Source organism: Hemicordylus capensis, chromosome 9 (genome assembly GCF_027244095.1).
Source record: "Hemicordylus capensis ecotype Gifberg chromosome 9, rHemCap1.1.pri, whole genome shotgun sequence".
NCBI classification, from domain to species: Eukaryota; Metazoa; Chordata; class Lepidosauria; order Squamata; family Cordylidae; genus Hemicordylus; species Hemicordylus capensis.
This window is the reverse complement of record NC_069665.1, coordinates 779,397-798,581: the sequence shown is the minus strand read 5'-3', so window position 1 is coordinate 798,581 and position 19,185 is coordinate 779,397. Positions and strand designations below refer to the sequence as shown.

At 57.9% G+C, this 19,185-nt stretch overlaps 1 protein-coding gene across 4 annotated transcripts; it reads left to right on the top strand.

Moving 5' to 3' along the window:
• Positions 1 to 5: 5 nt before the first annotated feature.
• On the top strand, positions 6 to 18,523 carry COG4 (component of oligomeric golgi complex 4). Of its 4 annotated transcripts, none has more exons than XM_053271000.1 (19): positions 7 to 215; positions 2,486 to 2,568; positions 2,678 to 2,792; positions 3,208 to 3,382; positions 3,968 to 4,161; positions 4,881 to 4,986; positions 9,451 to 9,608; positions 11,169 to 11,227; positions 11,595 to 11,728; positions 12,511 to 12,629; positions 13,688 to 13,854; positions 14,264 to 14,429; positions 14,575 to 14,637; positions 15,225 to 15,341; positions 16,399 to 16,491; positions 16,620 to 16,703; positions 17,040 to 17,141; positions 17,940 to 18,068; positions 18,299 to 18,523. In XM_053271000.1, the coding sequence occupies exons 1-19, from the start codon at positions 60 to 62 to the stop codon at positions 18,431 to 18,433; spliced, it is 2,355 nt and encodes a 784-aa protein (XP_053126975.1). In that variant the 5' UTR covers positions 7 to 59; the 3' UTR covers positions 18,434 to 18,523. The 4 variants fall into 4 exon arrangements, with proteins under 4 accessions (XP_053126976.1, XP_053126975.1, XP_053126977.1 ...); XM_053271002.1 differs by lacking the exon at positions 7 to 215 and adding an exon at positions 674 to 959; XM_053271003.1 differs by lacking the exon at positions 7 to 215 and adding an exon at positions 999 to 1,717.
• Positions 18,524 to 19,185: the final 662 nt, after the last annotated feature.

The window sequence follows — 19,185 nt, the reverse complement described above, 5'->3', positions numbered from 1 at the left end:
TCACGCACAGAGTCACGCTTCCGGGTTCTCCTTCCTCCTCGCCCTGCCTGCAGGAGGAGATGGCGGCGGCGCCCGCCGGCCCGAGAGCAGCACCCCCCGGAGAAGGCGGAGGAGCCTCCCCCTACTCCTCGTCGGCGCCGACCATGGAGCAGATCCGCGCGCTGACCGAGCTGCCCGCCCTGGAGGCCGCCTACAGCCACCTGTGCGGAGAGGAGGTCTCTGGCTGGGGCTGGGCTGCACGGGCGGGGTTGCCACCTTCCTCGCCAGGCCGCGCTCCTGCGCTCCTGATGGGTGGGGGGCAGCGGGGGGCCCAGGAGGAGGAGGAGGACCGCGACCCCCCCCTCCGCCTCCTGCGAGACCCGAGGCTGCCTGCCCAGGCCGATGCGCCCTCCTGGGCTGGCGGGTGGCGCCTGGGCTGGGACCCTGCTGGGAGCCCCCTTCTGGGTGTCCAGCAGCTGGGAGGGAGCGAAGCTCGCGCCGGAGGAGGAGGAAGAGGAAGGGGGGGGCTGCTTTTCTCCCAGGACTTTGCGCCGCTTACAATCTCCAGGGCTGCTTCCAGGAGATGCACAACGATTCCTGGGAGCTCCAGGCCAGTCCTGGAGGGGGGGCCACCCGGCCTGTCTCAGAGGGTGGTGGGTGTGATGGTGGGAGGGGAGGGGGGGAGAGGCGCGAAGGCTCCCCGGAGCTCCTTTAGTTGGAATGGGAGCACTTGGGGGGGGGCGGGCTACTGAAGCTACTGTGGAGATTTCCCCTCCAATGCCCCCCCCCGCCGCCGCCGGTATTTCTCACAAGATCAAGCCCTTCAGAGCTCCAGGGGTCCTTTCAAGCATCCCCTGGAGCGCTGGCAGAGCCGGCATCCTCCTCTGCTGGAGCCTGGCCCTAAATCTGTGGCAAAGCTGGGAGAGGAACTCTGCCGTGAGGCTCCACACCCGGGAGGCCAGTGGCTGCCCAGGCTGCAGGTGAGCAGACCAAGGGCCCTGGCATACGGGTGGATCTGACTAGTTCAGGGGGTCCGAGAGAAAGGCAGGCTGACTCCTCTGGGAAACCCATTCCGCCAGGGGCGTAGCAAGCTTGGAGGGGGCCCCGAGACAAGATTTTAAAATGGGCCCCTCGCTGATATGCACACACAAACACACTTCACAATATATCGTGCACTCACACTCGCATCCCCATTATGAATACGGTGAATATCCGGTTCACACTGAATCTAGTTTTTTTACTCTCTGCTCCTGCCGATCTCCAAGAGACTCAACATAATTCATAAGGGGTGCAACATGGGCAGGTGGGGAGTCATGTAATGTGCCTCTGGGGGGCCCCTCGAGGCAGTGGGGTCCCCCCCTTGCCTAGTGGTAGTTACGCCCCTGCATTCCACCACATCGCTTCCGCTGCCTGCATCTGCAAGAACCGTCTCAAGAGCCCCCTGCAGCAGCACTGCCGGGACAGTCGCATCGAGCTGTACCATGCCAGCACCTGCTGGCTTGAGCCGCCCAGCACCAGTTTTCTCTGGCTGTGGAGGAGACAGGATCTGCTGGGGGTCTTCTCCCCAGAGATCCCGCAGCTCTGCTAGCAGTTGCTTGCACGGCTGAGCTGGCTCAGTATCCTCTGTGCTGCTGCTGCTGCTGCTGCTGCCTCTCTTGGCCTCGGGAGATTGCCCTGGAGGAGCTGACCGGAAGAAGCCGTGCAGAGGAGGAGTCCACTTCAGCTGACTGGCAGAAATGCAAGTTGATGAATAAAATGGGAGTCTTCAGCAAACAGAGTAGAACCGTAGCTCACCCTCAGCTCCTGGGGCAATAGTTGAAAGCAATCCTGAACCCTCGTCTGTTTTTGCAAATCTCTGGGACAAGGGGTGCAAAGGTGTGGCCCCCACTGTAAAAGGGCTAATGCTACCTACACGGGTAGGCGGCGGCGGCTCCTCCACACCACCTACCAATGGCAAAGGATGCTGGAGCAAGCATTGTGAGGTTGCATGCTTTCTATCACACATGCATGCACGCACACGCGCATCCAGTTGAATTGCTGCAGTTGGCTGGGGAGCGGGCAGCACAGATTACGACTTGTGGGCGTTCCGGAGTCCCTCTCTACTGGTCACAAGCAGGTGATGTCTCTTGATGTCTGTCTGGGACAGACCTGGCAGCAACTGCCCAGGCCAACTGGAATTGGATGGGGGGGGTGTTACGTAACTGATGGTGATCAGAGGATGGATAGTGATGAGCCACAAATACTGACCGTGAGAGCAAAGACCTGAGATTCCCCAGCCCTCTGTGTGGAATAAAAGCATCACAAGTTGGCTCAGTCCAAGGGCCTCAAAGCCTCTGGACACAGTGATGAGGCCTCTCTCTCCTGTGTATCTGGCAACAAAGACCCCAACTGTTGTCCAGAGGAAGTGAGCACATTCTCGCTAGCAGCTGCAGAGCCTTTTGCTTGCACCTTGGCCCAACCTGGCATGGCTTAATCCTCTAACCCCTCCCCCTCCCCCTCCCCCTAGAAAGCAGTGGAAGAAGAGCTGGAGAAGCTGCTGGAGCAACAAGGCACGATCGAGAGCAAGATGGCGGCCCTCCATCGCATGGGGTCAGTAGCCCCCGATAGGGCAGGGTGGTGGCTGGGAGCAGCGGGCACCCTCTGGAGGGGCCAGAAAGCCGCCTGGGTGACAGTCCTGACAGCAATGTTTTGTTCCCAGGCCCAACCTGCAGCTGATCGAGGGGGATGCTAAGCAGCTGGCCGGGATGATCACGTTCACCTGCAATCTGGCCGAGAACGTCAGCAGCAAAGTCCGGCAGCTCGACCTGGCCAAGGTAGCTCAGTCAAGCAGGCGCGTTGCGGGGGGGGGCCCTCAGTCAGCACTGCCGGGTGGTCCCCTGGGGCTCTGATGGGGCACAGCTCTCTCTGCCTCACTGTCTTCAAATTCATCGCAATTGTTCTCAATGCTGTTTCTGTCAAATTATTCAGCAGGGAAGTGTGGTAGAGCCGGCCATTGGCTTGGGCTATCTGCACAACTGAGCGGAGGGAGAAGCCAGATGGCGGTTGCTGTCAGCCAGAGCAGTGAAGGGCCCCCAGCTCTCTGGCCTCTCCCTCTGCTGCAGGCAGGAGGAATGGCTACCGAAGGACCCCGCTCTGAGAGAATTCGAACCCGGGTCTCCTAGTCCATGACGTTGGACCTGCCCGCGCCTCTTCCTCCTTCCGTGCTGTCAGCTGTGGCTTTCCTTGCAGAACCGCCTCTATCAGGCCATCCAGAGAGCAGACGACATTTTGGACTTGAAGTTCTGCATGGATGGAGTCCAGACAGCCCTGAGGAACGAGGACTACGAGCAAGCCGCGGCTCACATCCACCGCTACCTGTCTTTGGACAAGTCGGTCATTGAGCTGAGCAGGCAGGGCCAAGAGGGTATTGCACGCCACTAACGGGCTGTGTCGGGGAGGCCAAAGGCGGCCCAGAGAGCTTCGTGGCTGCTGGGGGTGCGGTGGGTGGGATGTGGTCTTCAGGGCGCCCCCCAGATCCCTGTTGCCCCGCACTGCTCTAGAGGCCCCCTTCCATGTCCTGAGCGCATCGCGAGCTCACGGCCTAAGAGTTGCCTTGGCGGATGCTTGGCAGGGAAGCAGCCGGAGGGAGCTGGATTCTGGAGGAGGCCGGACTCCTGCTGATCGGGAGCTTCTGCCTGCCTCCCGGCTGCCTCTCTTGCCGGGACGCCTGCCTGGAGCATCCTGTGTTTTCCCAGAGGGCAAGTTTCTCGCCCCGATGACTGCCCTCCCCAACGGAATACGCTGGTGTGTTTGTTGGGGACGGGCATTCGAGGGAGTCTGGCTGGGACTGCTGAATGTTGGGGCGTGGCGGGGGGGGCGGCTGCAGCGCACGCTCTGAGCCTCTCCCGAAGGAAGGTCCCTGGCTGGTGCCTCCCGCCGGCAGCTGGCGTTGCTCCCTAAGCGCCCAGAGACTGCCGTGGCCCTGAGCCCGTCCCTCCTTCCCGGGCAGGCAGCATCATCGACGCCAACCTGAAGCTGCTGCAGGAGGCCGAGCAGCGCCTGAAGGCCATTGTGACGGAGAAGTTTGACCTGGTCACGCGGCAAGAGGACCTGCCCCAGGTGGAGCGCTTCTTCAAGATCTTCCCCCTGCTGGGCTTGCACGAAGAGGGGCTGAGCAACTTCTCCGCGTACCTCTGCAAGCAGGTGAGGCCGGCCGCCGGCTCGTGCCCAGGCTTGCCCCTGGCCTGGATCCACGCCTGCTCCGGAACCCGCTGGGGGCTTCCCTCTCCAGCTGGGCTGTGTTGGCTCAGGTCTCTTTATCGGCAGGCATCCTCTGCAAGAGGCCGGAGAGCCTCCTTTTGCTCCCCGCTTTGGAGCCCTTGACTGGGCTGCCTTGGCTTTCTGCACAGTTGCCCTGACCCCGCAGCAGGCGCCTCCTCTCCTCCTGGCGGATGCCCTGCCCGTGTGCAATGCCTGGGGGATGTTTGGGGCGGGTTTGGTCTCGGGGGCTCCCATCAGGTGCCCTTGGGTCCGTTTCTTCCCGGTTTGAGTCCGAATAGCGACTGCGCCGGCATTTCTGTCGAGCAGTCAAAGTGTTTCACGCCGGCAAGCCCTGCAGTGGCCCTTTCGGACTGGCCCATCATCTGGTCCTCCAGGCCAAGAGAGCAGGCCGTGCTGCCCAGGGGGTCTGTGGCAGAGCTGCCGCTTGAGCCACGGACTCCTGGCCCACGTGCTTGGCCGGCTGCCCTGCCTTGCCCTCCTGGCACGCATGCATGTGGAACGGGGCCGGGGCTGCTCTGCCGCTGAGCCGTGGCCCGCTCCCGGAGATGGGGAAAGAGGCCCGTCTTCTTGGCAGAGTTGGGTTAGGGTTAGGGTTGGCGGCGAAGCCGGAGTCAGCCGGAGGCTGCCGTCCTCTTTTGCAGGTCGCCAGTAAAGCCGAGGAGAACCTGCAGCTGGTGATGAAGACAGACATGAGCGACCGCCGGGCTGCGGTCATCTTTGCAGACACCTTGACTCTCCTCTTTGAAGGTAACCCTCCTCTGCCTCCCCCCTCCCCCATCGCTGCTGCGATAGGTCGGATATTCTTTTTGTTGTTGTTTAAATTTTTATTGATTCTAACAATATCTTAATATTCACATCACATTAAACAAATATTGTCTTCCCGCTCACACCTCCTCGTGAATCACCAACTATAAAATTAACCCTTGCTATAATAATAATAATCAAAACATATATCTTAAACCTTACAAACTCAATTTTGATCTACCCAACCTGCTAATATTACTAAATTTCAAGCCCTGTTGTAAAATCAATATTAGGAAAATAGTTCTTTAAGTATAATAAGAATGGTTTCCAATCTTCTTTAAAACATTCCAAATTTGGGTCTCTTATCAGTACTGTAAGTTTTGCCATCTCCGCATATTCCAAAATTTTTATCAGCCAGTCTTCTTTTGAAGGCAGTTCATTGCTCTTCCATTTCTGTGCATATATTATTCTGGTCGCCGTGGTAGCGTACATAAAGAATGTTAAGTTGGTTGTAGAAAACACTCCTTGCGTTATTCCCAGCAGGAAGGATTCTGGCTTCTTAGGAAATGTCATTTTAAATATTTTCTTTAATTCATTATAAATCATATCCCAATAGGCTTTAGCCTTCCCACAGGTCCACCACATATGAAAAAAGGTGCCTTCAGAATGTCCACACTTCCAACATTTGTTTGAAACATTTTTATACATTAATGCCAATTTTTTTGGTGTCAGATACCATCTATACATCATCTTATAATAATTTTCTTTTAAAACATAACATGCAGTGAACTTTAAATCAGTTTCCCATAATTTTTCCCAGGCTGCCATTTCTATATTATACCCCACATCTTGAGCCCATTTTACCATAGTCGTTTTGACCACTTCATCTCTTGTCTCCTCCAAAAGCAAGAGCTTATACATTTTAGAAACTAATTTTTCATCATTTTCACACAGCTCCTTCTCAAATCTCGACATCTGATCCTCAAATCCAACTTTAAGATCCTTCTTATAAACTTCATTTAACTGATGGTACTGAAACCAATTACTAACCAAATTTTGTACTTCAATTAAACTTTTTAACTTACAGTCCTTTTCTTGAAAACATAACAAATCCCTATAGGTACCCCATTGTGATTGCATATTTACCTCTTTACGTACTAAAGCTTCAATCGGGGATAACCATAACGGAGTTTTAGGTTCCAACCATTTTTTATATTTTACCCAAACTCTCATTAAACTCCTTCTTATATAGTGGTTAAGAAAATCTTTATGTACTTTACTTTTGTCATACCACAAATAGGAGTGCCATCCGAACCTTCTGTCGAATCCCTCCAGATCAAGTGTTCTAGAATTTCTTAATGTTATCCATTCTTTTAACCACATCAAACAAACAGCATCAAAATACAACCTTAAGTCTGGTAGGGTAAGACCGCCTCTTTCTTTTGCATCTGTTAAATTTTTAAAATTAATTCTTGGTCTTTTCCCTTGCCAAACAAATTTAGTTATGTCCTTCTGCCATTGCTTAAAACAAGTTAAAGTATTAATTATAGGAATAGTCTGAAAAAGAAACAACATTTTGGGTAAGACATTCATTTTCACCACTGAAATTCTTCCCATTAAAGATAAGTTCATATTAGACCATCTTTGTAAGTCAGTTTTTACTGTATTCCATATTTTAATATAATTATTTGAGAACAACAAAGAATTATTATTTGTCAGCCAAACACCCAGATACTTAATTTTCTTCTTGACTTTCAGTTCACTTATTTCAAAAAATCTATCCTTAGATTTCTGATCCATATTTTTAGTCAACACCTTCGTTTTAGTCTTGTTTATATAAAACCCAGCCAATTGGCCAAATTGTATTTTTTCCAAGAGTCTTCCGATCTTGTCCAATGGATTTTCTAAAAAACACACGACATCATCCGCAAAGGCTCTTAGTTTTATACTCTTGTTTCCCAATTTTCGGGCCTTGTATTTGATCATCTTCTCTAATATTTCTACAGAGCACTTCTAATACTAAAATAAGAAGTAATGGGGAAAGTGGACATTCTTGTCTAGTCCCTTTTTGTATTTTGCAATTGTCTGATAATTCCCCATTTACAATAATCTTAGCATATTGCTCCAAATAGATTGTCTTGATAGCCCTAGTAAAATTATTACCGACGCCCATTGCATCTAATAACCTCCACACGAACTGCCAGGAAAGATTATCAAAAGCTTTCTCTGCGTCCAGAAAAATCATAGCCATCTGTTTGTCATTTTGTTTTTCATAATACTCCAATACATTCAAAACTGTTCTCACATTATCTCTTAATTGTCTCTTTGGCAAGAAGCCAGCTTGATCCTCATGAATAAAGAGTCTTAATATAGCCTTCATTCTTCTTGCCAAAATGGCGGCAAAAAATTTATAATCATTATTTAAAAGTGAGATTGGCCTGTAATTTTTTACTTGCGTTAAATCTTTATCCGGTTTTGGGATTACTGCAATATTAGCATACTTCCAAGACTCCGGCATAATCCCTCTTTGCAAAATGTCATTCATAGTCCATTGCAAAGGCTGTAGAATTTGATCTTTAAATGATTTATAGTACAAAGCTGATAGCCCATCAGGTCCTGGTGCCTTATTGGCCTTACTTTGATTTATTGCTTCTGTTACTTCCATTATTGTTATCGGAGCATTCATAATTTCTATATGTTCCTTAGAAAGTTTTGGGATATTTTTGGTCTTTAAGAAATTGTTCAATTTTTATATCTTCTACTATATTTCCTTTATACAGTTCTGAATAGTATCTAAAGAATTCTCCTCTTATTTCCTTACCATCATAAGAAAGCCCATTTTTTGTAAGTATTTTGGATACATTCTGAGTACCCAGAATGTTGGGGGCAATATGCTAAATCATTGTAAACCGCTTAGAGAGCTCCGGCTATAAAGCGGTATATAAATGTAAGTGCTATTGCTATTGCTATATGGAGGCGTTTTTTCCCCAGTTCTCATTTTCCAAGCCAACAACTTGCCTGGTTTATTTGCGAACTCAAATGACTTGTGCTTGACATATTTTAAGTTCCGTTCAACTTCATTTGATACTAACATAGAAAGTTGTTGTTGGAGCGTTTTGATAGCTTGAGTAATCGTCTTCTCATCCTTGGCCCATAGTAATTCTCTTTCTTTTGTAGAAATCTGCATCAATAATGTCTCTTTTTTCAATCCTCTTTGCTTTTTAAAGTATGCATTTTGGTGTATAAAGAAACCTCTCATAACCGCTTTTCCTGCATCCCAGACTATTTTGTTGTCCATTCCTTGGTTTAAATTCAGTTCAAAATAGTCCTTTAGCTTCTTTTTAGCTTTCTCCACAACATCTGATTTTTTCAGCAGATACTCATTCAATCTCCAGCGAAAGGAAACCGTTCCTTTCTTCTTCCATGTAAAACAAATTGGATTATGATCTGAAAAAGTTCTGGGCAAAATGTCCATTCTTTTTATACATGGCGTAATAGATTTTGATGTCCAGACCATATCTATCCTTGAATGAGATTGATATCTTTCAGAGAAGTAAGTGTATTGTTTTGCATTTGAATTTTTAATTCTCCACAAATCATAAAGATCCATATGTTCTGCTAAATCAAAAAATGCTTTAGGAAGCTTGCCTTGTAGGTTCCTTTCAGGTATATCAGATTTTCTGCCCAAAGATGTAGAGACAACACCATTAAAATCTCCCAATATAATCAAGTTAACATTCGGTAACTCAGCCATCTTCTGTTCTAAATAATTATAAAATTCAACTTTCTTTTCATTAGGAGCATAAATTCCAATTATCACCGTTTTAATTCCAGAAATTAAAATATCCAAGGCTAGCAGCCTGCCTTCTTCATCTTTAAAAATCAACTTGGGTTCAAATTGTTGTTTAACATAAAATACTACCCCTCTTTTTTTCTTCTTATCAGAGGAAACAAATTCTTGTTAACCAAAAATTTTCTATCTTGTTTTCTAATGTGTGTCTCCTGTAAACATACAATGTCCAAATTTTGTTTAAGAAAAATGAAAAACTTTATTCCTTTTTATTTTGGTATTTAACCCATTAATGTTCCATGAAGCTATCCTGTAATCCATCTAGTCTAATTAGAATTATGTGTTGGGGGGGGGGCTGGCTGCTCGGAAGATTTTTTTTTTTTTTTGTATTTTCGCCAAAATTCTTGCGCTTTAAGGAGCTCTGTGAACCTATTCTTCTTGCCCTTGTAAAAAAAGGAGACTCCCTCAGGTATTTCCCATCTAAAACGCAGCCCCCGAGCCGCTCCTGGGAACTCATGGGAGGGAGCAGTCCCAGGAGGGCTCAAGGGCTGGAGGGGAGTCCGGGAGTCCGGCGCCCTTTGGGGGGGCCCCATGGCCAGCCCTTCCGTGCCCAGGGCAGGTCCTCCGGGAGGTCTGTGGAGCTGGCCGCCTAGCCTGTGGCCCTCTGGCTCTTCCAGGCATTGCACGCATCGTGGAGACCCACCAGCCCATTGTGGAGACCTACTACGGGCCAGGCAGGCTTTACACCTTGATCAAGCACCTGCAGACGGAATGCGACCAGCAGGTAGAGAAGGTGGTGGACAAGTTCATTCAGCAGAGGGACTACCACAGACAGGTAAGCGACGCCTGCCAGAAAAGACACGCCCGACGCAGGTGCCAAAGCAGCCCCACGTGGTGTTCCTGGCAGAGTAGGGGCCTTGGGGGTGGGGGGCGGACTGGGTCAGGCAGCACACCCAGCCTTGACTCCGGGTCCTTCTGCGGGCAGGCTTTGTTCTCCTACACACACACACACACACACACACACACACACACACACACGGAGGGGGCCAGAAGGCAGCGTGGAGGCCCGTGGCCGGGGGGGGGGAGGAGGGTCCTCTCCCCACATGTCTCAGGGGAACTGGGGGCTCCTTGAGGCCAGCCCTCTGCTGGGCTTCCTGCCTCCAAGGCTGGAGGTCCAGCTGCTGTCCTGCCACTCCCCCGTCAGGCGGCCTCGTCTGTCTGGCTCTGCTCTTTGCTCTCGTCCTGGCTGGATTCGGCATGTCCGGGTTTTTTAGCCTCTCTGCACAGGCACTCTGTGGGAAATGCCCCGGTCTTGTGCATAGGCAGCCATACTGGGTGTCCACAAAGACCCACATCAAATGGACGATGGGTGAGTGAGTGATGGGGGGAGGCCAGGAGGGGACTTGCCCCCAACCACGGAAGAGGGGCTGCTGGAGCCAGCTTGGCCAGGGGCCCCAGAGGCCCCAGGAGGACACTGGCCCCTGCAGCGCAGCGACGAGGCCCAGAGAGGCGCCTTGGCCAAGCACAGCCGTGTCCGGAGGGTCTCGGGGGCCCAGCGTGCCCTCCCCCTTCCCGTGCCTGGAGCCGGAGGAAGGCCTTGGATGCTGGGGAGGGAGCAGCCTTCCTGGGCCTGCCCCTCAGCGGGGCCCTCCCTTGAGCATGCCCCACCCTCCCAGCTGCTCTGTGGGTCGGGCGAGCTGTCTGGGCCAGGGCAGCCCGTGAGCTGCGTGGCGCTGCCGTCTCCAGCCTCTCCGGAACAGCAGCTTCCTCAAGGCCACGTGGTTTCCCTCTGGACGCCTCCTGCCCGAGATTGGTTGGCTGGCTGGCTTTGTGTGCCCCCCACCCCCCCAACTTCCATCTCTGGGCGGCTCACGACAAGATGAAAAGTTAAGACACAAGAATAAAAACTTTACAGCAGTTCGAAACCTACAATTACATGAAAAGGCCTGAGGTGAAAAGGTTTTTGCCAGAGTTGCCAGAGATGGGGAGGCTCTTCTTTCAACCGGGGTGCATTCCAGGGTCTCGGGGCAGCAACAGAGAAAGCCCGTCCCTGTGTGGCCGCCAGACCCACGGGTGGCAGCTGCAGGCAGATCCCTCCGGATGAGCCCCGTGGGCGGTGGGGCCCCTGGCGAAGGAGACGTCCTCTTCCAGACCCCGGGCCTGAGCTGCTTCGATCAGGCTTTCTTGGCTAGCCAATTTCTCTGGTGAGGCTGGCCCCACAGCTGGATCTCGGGCGCCTCCTTGGGAAGGCGTCTGGCACAAGTGTCTTCTCACCGGCGGCTGCACCACCCCTGGGGGGCTCCGTGGCCCCCCTGCTCCGAGAGGCTGGTCTGTGGCACTCAGCAAGGGGGGAGGAAGACCGCGTGATGGCCCCTCTTTCTCCTTCTGCCTGCAGTTCCAGCTGGTGCAGAACAGCATGATGAGGAGTTCCGTGGCAGAGAAGACTGAGCCCAGGTACCGTCTTGGGAAGGGCAGCGCGGCCTGTATGAAGGAGGGGCTCGCCCAGGGCCCCTCCGGTGGGGGGGGGTCCCTGAGCAGTTTCCTTGCACCGCTAAGCAAGGCCGCAGCCAGAGGCATGGTGGGAAATTACAACAGCAGGACCCAAGGCCAGTTTGGGGTTGTGTCACTCTTCCAAGTTTGGCTTTGCAAACACGAGGACTAGAAACTTCACGTACGTAGGAGTATTTCAGTTGGGCGGGGGATCCTAACAGGCTCTTGTAAGCTGCCTGGGTGCTTCCTCCAGCCCGTTTGCAAGAGGGCTGTTGGGCGGCTGCCCCCTTCTCTGTGGCTGTGCTGTCGACCCTCACTCTGCTTCCTGTAGGGAACTGGACCCCATTTTAACGGAGGTCACCTTGATGAACGCGCGGAGTGAGCTGTACCTGAGGTTCATTCGGAGGCGTGTGGCCTCGGACTTTGAGGTGGGAGACTCCGTGGCCTCCGAGGAGGTGAAGCAAGGTAGGGGCCGGCTGCGTGGCTCCAACTTGGAGGCCTGTGGCTGGTGTGGGCTGCATCTGACGGCCCATGGCTCAGGACAGCACTCTGCAGGCCCTGGATCAGGCAGAATTGTGCTCTGTGGGTAGCCTCAGAAAGCATCTCTGGAGGGCATGAAATCTGTGGGCCTACATTTTTGTTCTGCTTTGTTTAGCACATTTATATACCCCCCCCCAAAAAAAAAACCTCTGGTCAGTTTGCAATAAGACAACACAAGTCAAAAGAACATCAAAAGAGCAAGACGAGGTTTTTAAAAGACTGGCTCTGCTCCCGCCTTGCAGAGGGGGCCTCCTCCTCCTCCTCCTCCTCCTCCTCCTCCGTGTGGGAGGAAGCAGAGCAAAATTTCCATTTTTCTTCACGGAAAGTGGCCGGCTGCAGAGTCAGACCCTTGGCCCGCTTAGCTTGGGGTGGTCTGCACTGCCTGGCGGCAGCTCTCTGCAGGCCCTCCTTGGAGACGCGGCCGCCAGGGACTGAACGGGGGGCTTTGTGCAGGCCCAGCAGGGGCTCTGCCACCGCGTGACGACGGCCCCGGCCCCCCTCTGCCCCTGGCCAGCTGTGGCGACCAGCCCAGGGAGGCACCTCCTCTTCCTCCCTGGGCCTGTTAAGCACTTTTGCAGGCACAGAACCTGCGCTTCCCTGGAGTGGGGTGCGTGGCCCTCCCAGCCCAGCTCCTCCGCCCTCCTCCGGTGGGCCGCTCTGAGGGGAGGGTCTTGGCCTCCCGCACAGCTCTTGATTCTCTCCCACAGAGCACCAGAAGTGTCTGGACAAGCTGCTCAACCACTGCCTCTTGAGCCGCACCATGCAGGAGCTGATTGGCTACTACATCACTATGGAAGAGTACTTCATGAGAGAGACCGTCAACAAGGTGGGCGGGGCAGCCTGGAGCAGTGCGGGGGGGGGCAGGTGACAGAGAGGAGAAGAGAGCCGGGCTGGTGGCAGCAAGCCGGACGGTCCCCTGAGCTGAGCAGGGTCCGCCCTGGTTGCATGTGAATGGGAGACTAGAGGTGTGAGCAGCACTGTGAGAGATTCCCCTTGGAGGCTGGGGCCGCCACTCTGGGAAGAGCCTCTGAAGGTCCCTCCTCTCCAAGAGAGGGCTGAGAGAGACTCCTGCCTGCACCGGCCTTGGAGAAGCCGCTGCCAGTCTGGGTGGGCAATCCTGAGCGAGATGGACCCTGTATTCCTGCTCCGAAATGGCCATTCGGGAATGCCATGCACTCCTCTGGCCCTTTGGAAGGAACCGGGGCTTTTCCGTGGGCATTCTCTGCCGTTCATTTCAGTTCATTCCATGGAGCATCTGCTTTGCATGCAGGGGGTGCCAGGTCCCCTCCCTGGCAGCATCTCCAGGTTGGGCTGAGAGAATCTCCTGCCTGCTACCTTGGAGAAGCCGCTGCCGGTCTGTGAGGACATGTGCGGGGGGCTGGGGGGTGCCCCACTGCGGCCCTCCCGGCTGTGACTGGGGATGATGCGGACTGCAGGCCAAATAGAGCTGGTGGGCTGCAGTGGGGCACCCCTCGTGTCGACAGTCCTGAGCTAGAGGCACCGGCGGTCGACTCGGTCGAAGGCAGCTTCCTCTGTTCCTAGCGGGCGTGACGAGGCTTGGCCCCTCAGCCAGTACAAAAATGGCCTGGGCTGGGCGGTTCCTGTGGGGAGGCGTGTTGGGAGCAGCCTTTTGGCCCTTCTGGCTCAAGACCTCCACTTGGAGGTCAGAACCCCATAGCTGTGTGGACACTGGAGCAGGCAGTGAGACCCCTTGAAGTTTCTCATTGGGGAGAGAGAGAAGCCCTCCATTCGCAGCGGGGGGGGCTCCTTGTGTGGGGAGAGGGTCTGGCGGGGAGGAGGCAGGCACCACCTGGCCGGGGGGCTCCGGGAAGCCAGTCGGGAGTGGGGCTGACGGCCCCCCGCGGGGGTTGGCTGCTTTGCCAGGCGGTGGCCCTGGACGCCTGTGAGAAGGGCCAGCTGACCTCCAGCATGGTGGACGACGTCTTCTACATCGTGAAGAAGTGTGTGGGCCGGGCCCTCTCCAGCTCCAGCATCGACTGCCTCTGTGCCATGATCAACCACTCCATCACCGAGCTGGAGTCGGACTTCAGGTGGGTGGCGGGGCGGGAGGCTGAGCTGCGCCCTCCGAGCCTGGGAGAGAGAGGCCTGGCCGCCGGGCTCGGGGCTGCCCTGGCCAACTCCTGCCGGGCCCCTCTGCCCGCGTCCGTCCAGACCGGTTCTGCGGACGGCCCAAAAGCCAGCGGGCAGCTGGGCAGCCTCTCCGGTGACCTGGGGGCCAAGCCCTGGGCTTGGGTCGGCTCTCCTTCCCAGCCAACATGGTGGGCAGCGGATGGCAGAGCCTGCAGCCCGGGGGGGTGGCCCTGCGCCCCTGGACAGTGAACGGGGCATGAGCTGGCCCCACCGGGCGGGTCCTCGGAGGTGCTGAGCCCCCTTGGCAGGATGCAGGTCACCTCCCTCCCCGGCCCGCCTTGAGCCTCCGCCTGCCCCCCCCCCCCCCAGGGAGGTCCTGTGCAACAAGCTCCGGATGGGCTTCCCGGCCACCCCCTTCCAGGACTTCCAGCGGGGCGTGACCAGCGCCGTGAGCCTCATGCACAGCAGCCTCCAGCAGGGCAAGTTTGACACCAAAGGCATCGAGAGCACCGATGAGGCCAAGCAGTCCTTCCTGGTGAGTGAGCGGGAGACCCCGGCGGCAGGGGGGGCTGAGCCGCAGTGGGGCACGAGAGGCTGACCAGGCCGAGGCCCCGTGCAGGGCCTGCTTTCTCCTTGGCATCCTCCCGGGGTGGGACTCTGACCTCCTCCTCCTGCTGCAGGTGACGCTGAACAACGTGGAGGTCTGCAGTGAAAACATCATGACCCTGAAGAAGACCTTGGAGGTACCATCTGCCCCGCTGGTTGCTGGAGGCGGCCTTGGGGCGGCCCGCTGCCCCCTTGCCCGCTGCCCGCTGGGGTTCCCGGCTGGTGGCTCTCTTCCTGCCCGAGCAGGACTGGCCTCTGCCTGGGTTGCCTGGGAGCTCCGGCTTCTTGTGTGAACTTCCCGGCCGGCAGCACTAAAGCCTCCCCCTAGGACAGTTGGGGAGTCCGTGGCTGTTAAGACAAACTGCGCAGAGGAAATGCCCCCCATCCGCCTGCCCCCCACACACACACCCCTTACTTGGGCAAGGAGCGTTTTCCTGGGGAGGCTTGTCTCCAGAGGCGGAGGCGGCAGGGATGGGGCGAAGAGGCCCCGCTTGCCCTCCCAGCTCTTGCCTGCCGCCCGCCGCCTCCTTGGTGGCAGGGAGGCCCCTCCGGCCTGCCCCTCCCAGGCCAGGCAGGAGGAGGCAGCAGCGTGCTCTGGCGGAGCCCAGGGGCGGAAGGGGCTCCGGGGGCCACGACTCTGTCGCTTCTCACCCCGCCGCCGCCCCGAGGCAGAGAGGGGCCCCGGAGGGCGTCTCAGCCGCCTGGGCCTTGTGCTTCCCCGCAGAGCGACTGTGCCAAGCTGCTCAGCCAGGGCTTTGGGGGCGAGCAGGCCCAGCCCAAGATCGACAGCTGCCTCGCGGAGCTGGCGGCCATGTCCCACAAGTTCCGGGACCTGCTGCAGGTGAGGGGGCCTTTGGCCTGTGCGGCCGGTCCGTGGGAGGGGCGGTCTCTGGGCGGCCGCTCCGCGGGGTCTCCCGGGGCAGACGGTGCTGAGGCTTCAGGCCTTGCCGCCCCCAGGTTGCCTCCGGCCAGGGATGGTGGCCTTGAGGTCTGCACAGGCAGCAGGCGAATGGCAGGGTCCTCTCCGGAGAGGCCGCCAAGTGCAGCTGTGCTGGGATTGCAGGATCCAGCCTTTTTGCAAGGGAGGGGGGCTCAGAATTGGGCTGGGCTGGTGGAAGGGCAAACCCCCGCAGGCCGGTGGGACGGGCTGGGAGGCTGCCGGAGCCAAGCGGGTCTGGGCTGGGTCCTGCACGAGGGGCTTCCTGGGTGGGGGCGGTTCTGCTCAAGGAGTCGTGCTGATCAGGGGCCCCCTCTTGCTGGCTAGCCAAGAGCCACTCTGGGCAGCAAGTCGGGATGGCCTGGCCAGGACCGGCACCCGGGCTGGTTACACCCCTTGGTCCCGGAGCGCAGGGTCTGGCCTCCAGGCAGAGATGCCGCGCCTCCCCTGCAGGGAAGGCCTCAGAGTTGGCGCTGCAAGCCAGGCGGCCAGTGTTGCCTCCGGACTCCGACGCGCTGGCGGTCCCCGCAAGCAAGTGCTGGTCGTGCTGAGCCAGAGGGCTCCTGGGCTCAGTAGGCCCCCCTCCCTCCCTCCCTCCCTCCCTCGCCCGCTGGCCTCCTCTTCGGTGGGGGTGGGCTGGCCAGGGCTTCAGGGCCGCCCTCTGGGCACCTGCATCCATTAGTTAGCTGCAAGGCCTCGTCCCCAGGAGCCGGGGGGGGGGGCACCTTCTCCGGCTGCTCCGCTCTCTCACCCTTGCCGCCCTGCCCTGCAGGCTGGTCATTCGCCAGGTAGAGCTGCGCTGCGCGACCTGATGAATGGCCAGCCTGCAGGTCGTGTGCCTCTTGGCAGGGCGCGAAGAGAGAGGCGCCACCCAAGCTGCCGGGAAGCAGGGGCAGCTGCACCCCTCTGCCCCCACCCCCCGGTCTACTGCCCGTCCGCCTGACTGCTGCCCTCTCCCCAGGAAGGGCTGAATGAGCTCAGCAACTCGGCGATCAAGCCCCAGGTGAAGCCCTGGATCAACCTCTTCCTGTCTGTCTCCCACAACATTGAGGAGGTGAGTGCTCCGGCAGCCGGCAGGGGCTCCCGCTCGGTGGCCCTGAGACCGGCCGCGTGCCCTGCGCCAGCCCTGCAGGGCTGGGTGGGGATCGGGGAGACCAACTCTGCCTCCTGTGCCCCCGCTAGGAAGAGTTCAACGACTACGAGGCCAACGACCCCTGGGTCCAGCAGCTCATTCTCAACCTGGAGCAGCAGATGGCGGAGTTCAAGGTGGGTGGCCGGCCGGCCGGAGGCCTCCTTCCGCCTGGCCAAGCTCCTGCTCTGCACACCGAGGGCCAAGGAGCTGCGGGGGGGGGGCGGAGACCCTGGAGAGCTCCTCCCTCCCTCCCCGCCTGGCATCTGCCCTGTCCACCTCCATGGTCTGCCCCAGCCATCCTGGGGCCGGCAGTCCTTTGCCTCGTGGCCATCCTCTGCCGGCCCCCAGAGGCCACCCAGCCAGGGCGGCTAGCCCCCTCCGCCTTCTCCTGGCCTGGGGCCCCCACCCCCTTGGAGACCCCCCCCCGCCGCCGCCCCTGCTTGCTTCCCAGCAGCCTTCTCTCCCTGCAGGCGGACCTCTCTGCAGTGATCTACGACAGCCTCTCCAGCCTCACGACCACCCTCATCGCGGTGGAGCTGGAGAAGGTGGTCCTCAAGTCCACCTTCAGCCGGGTGAGGAGGGGCTGCGCGCGCTGACCTGCGCCCAGCGGGGCCCTCCCAGTTCCCACAAATCCCAGTCCGGGGCTGCTGGGTGGGTCTCCCATGGGGGCCCTGGCCAGGGAGCTGCGGGGGGGGGGCCTGGGAGGGGCCTCCTTCCTGCCTGCAGCCACCATCCCTGGGGGGCGGCAGAGAAGGAAGAGGAGCCCCGAGCACCCACCCGTTGCCCTTCCGCTCTGGCTGTGCGCTGCCTGCCTGCCTGGCCAGAGGGGAGGCGCCTGAGCAGGCCGCCTCCTTCCCACTGCGTTCCCTCCTGCGTGCGCAGAGTGATTTGGAGCGGATGGGCATCCGACCGCCCTGCCTGCCCCCGCCCCTCCCCACCCCGCCTCTCTGGGCTCGAGACCCTCCTTGAAAGAAAGAAAGAAAGAAAGAAAGAAGTCCAGCCTTGCCCGTCAGAAGAAGCCGCTCAGAGCGAGGCTGGAGACACACGTCTTCTCATTTGTGTCCTGGGGGCTCCTCCTCCCTCCAAGCGGCAAGAACGGTTACTTCAGCGGTGGGTGCTGCTTTTGGGCAAGGACTCTGTGCTGTCCTGCAACTCGCAAGCTTCCAGCCCTCAGCAGGGAGGAGGAGGCGTTTGGGGTGCTGCCCCCCCCCCCACTCCTCCATCCTGCTCGGCTGCCCCTCCCCGCCCCTGGATGCCCCTGGGCTGGCCAGCGGTTTGGGGGCTTGGACCTGGCAAGCAGCAGGACCACCGCTGGGCTTGTCTGAGTGGGGGGGGCTCTCCTCTGGCTCTCTCTTTCCTTCTTCCCTCAGCTGGGGGGGCTGCAGTTTGACAAGGAGCTGCGCTCGCTGATCGCCTACCTCACCACCGTCACCACCTGGACCATCCGGGACAAGTTTGCGCGTCTCTCCCAGATGGCCACCATCCTCAACCTGGAGCGGGTGGGTGGGCAGGCGCTGCGGGGGGCGGGGCCGGCCTCGGGACCCGAGCCTCCCCCACTGCATGCTGGGCAGCAGAGGACCCCTGAGCACGTGTGAAGTGCACGGCCCTCCCAGCTGCTCCTCGGGGAAGAGCGCGCCTGACCCAGCAGCCCCCTGCCCCGCGCTTGGGCTCCAGCTGCTGTGTCTGCGTGCCCCCCCCCAGCCCAACAGCTTGGCCTCCCCCTCTCCAGGTGACGGAGATCCTGGACTACTGGGGACCCAACTCGGGCCCCCTCACGTGGCGTCTCACTCCCGCCGAAGTCCGCCAGGTGCTGGCTCTCCGGATGGACTTCCGCAGCGAGGACATCAAGCGGCTGCGCCTCTAGCCGCCTGGACTGGCCCGGGACCCTCTGCGGGGCAAATGCCCCCCCCGCCCCGCCCCTCTTGGGCAGACATTAAACAGCAGCTCTGCTGGGCTCCTGCCTCTGTGGTCGCCTCTCTTTGCGCCATGGCCGTCTGGCTGGGGACCCGGCTGGGCTGCGGCTCGCAGCGTGGGGGGCGGCCTCTGCCAGGCGGGCTGTGGGCCTCCCCCAGGGCCTCCGCATCTCCCCTCCTCACCCGCCAGGCCCCTTCCCCACCGCCCCCCCTCCCAAGCTGTCACGGCTCCTCCTGCAGAGGCCCCGTTTTCCAGCCAGCCCCGTCTGTTTCCAGCTGGCTGGGCTCCGCTGCAGAGCGGTTCCTGCAGGCTCACCTGGGAGAAGACGGGGAGGGTCACACTTCTGCAAGTCGTGGCAAAGTACGATGACCCCGGCAGAGGCTAACCCCCCCCACACACACACAAGCGCTCGCTTTCTGTGGCTCCCCGTGAACAGAAGGGTCTCCGAGCACGAGGGCTGCATCGATTCGCAGACAAACCAAAGTAACGAGCCCAGAGCAGCCACCCAACTGGAGCTCTGTGGGAGTCAGCAAAGGACCACGGCTGCTGCCCAACGCCTGCTGCGTGACGCCTGGACTCGCCCTTGAGGGCTCAGCCTTCTGTGCTGTGGCAAAGTGCCTGGCCTTGGGCCCAGCAGCCAAGGGGAGAGGGGCCTTCCAGGGCCACCGCCAATGGGCCCAGCCAGTCCTGGGCTAACGGACC

What these genes read in the sequence shown, in the direction of transcription:
- COG4 (XM_053271000.1), top strand. Translation starts at nt 60, where the DNA reads ATGGCGGCGGCGCCCGCCGGCCCGAGAGCAGCACCCCCCGGAGAAGGC. An exon ending in GCCACCTGTGCGGAGAGGAG is followed by an intron (nt 216 to 2,485) that starts GTCTCTGGCTGG and finishes CCCTCCCCCTAG; the next exon opens with AAAGCAGTGGAAGAAGAGCT. An exon ending in GGCAGCTCGACCTGGCCAAG is followed by an intron (nt 2,793 to 3,207) that starts GTAGCTCAGTCA and finishes CTTTCCTTGCAG; the next exon opens with AACCGCCTCTATCAGGCCAT.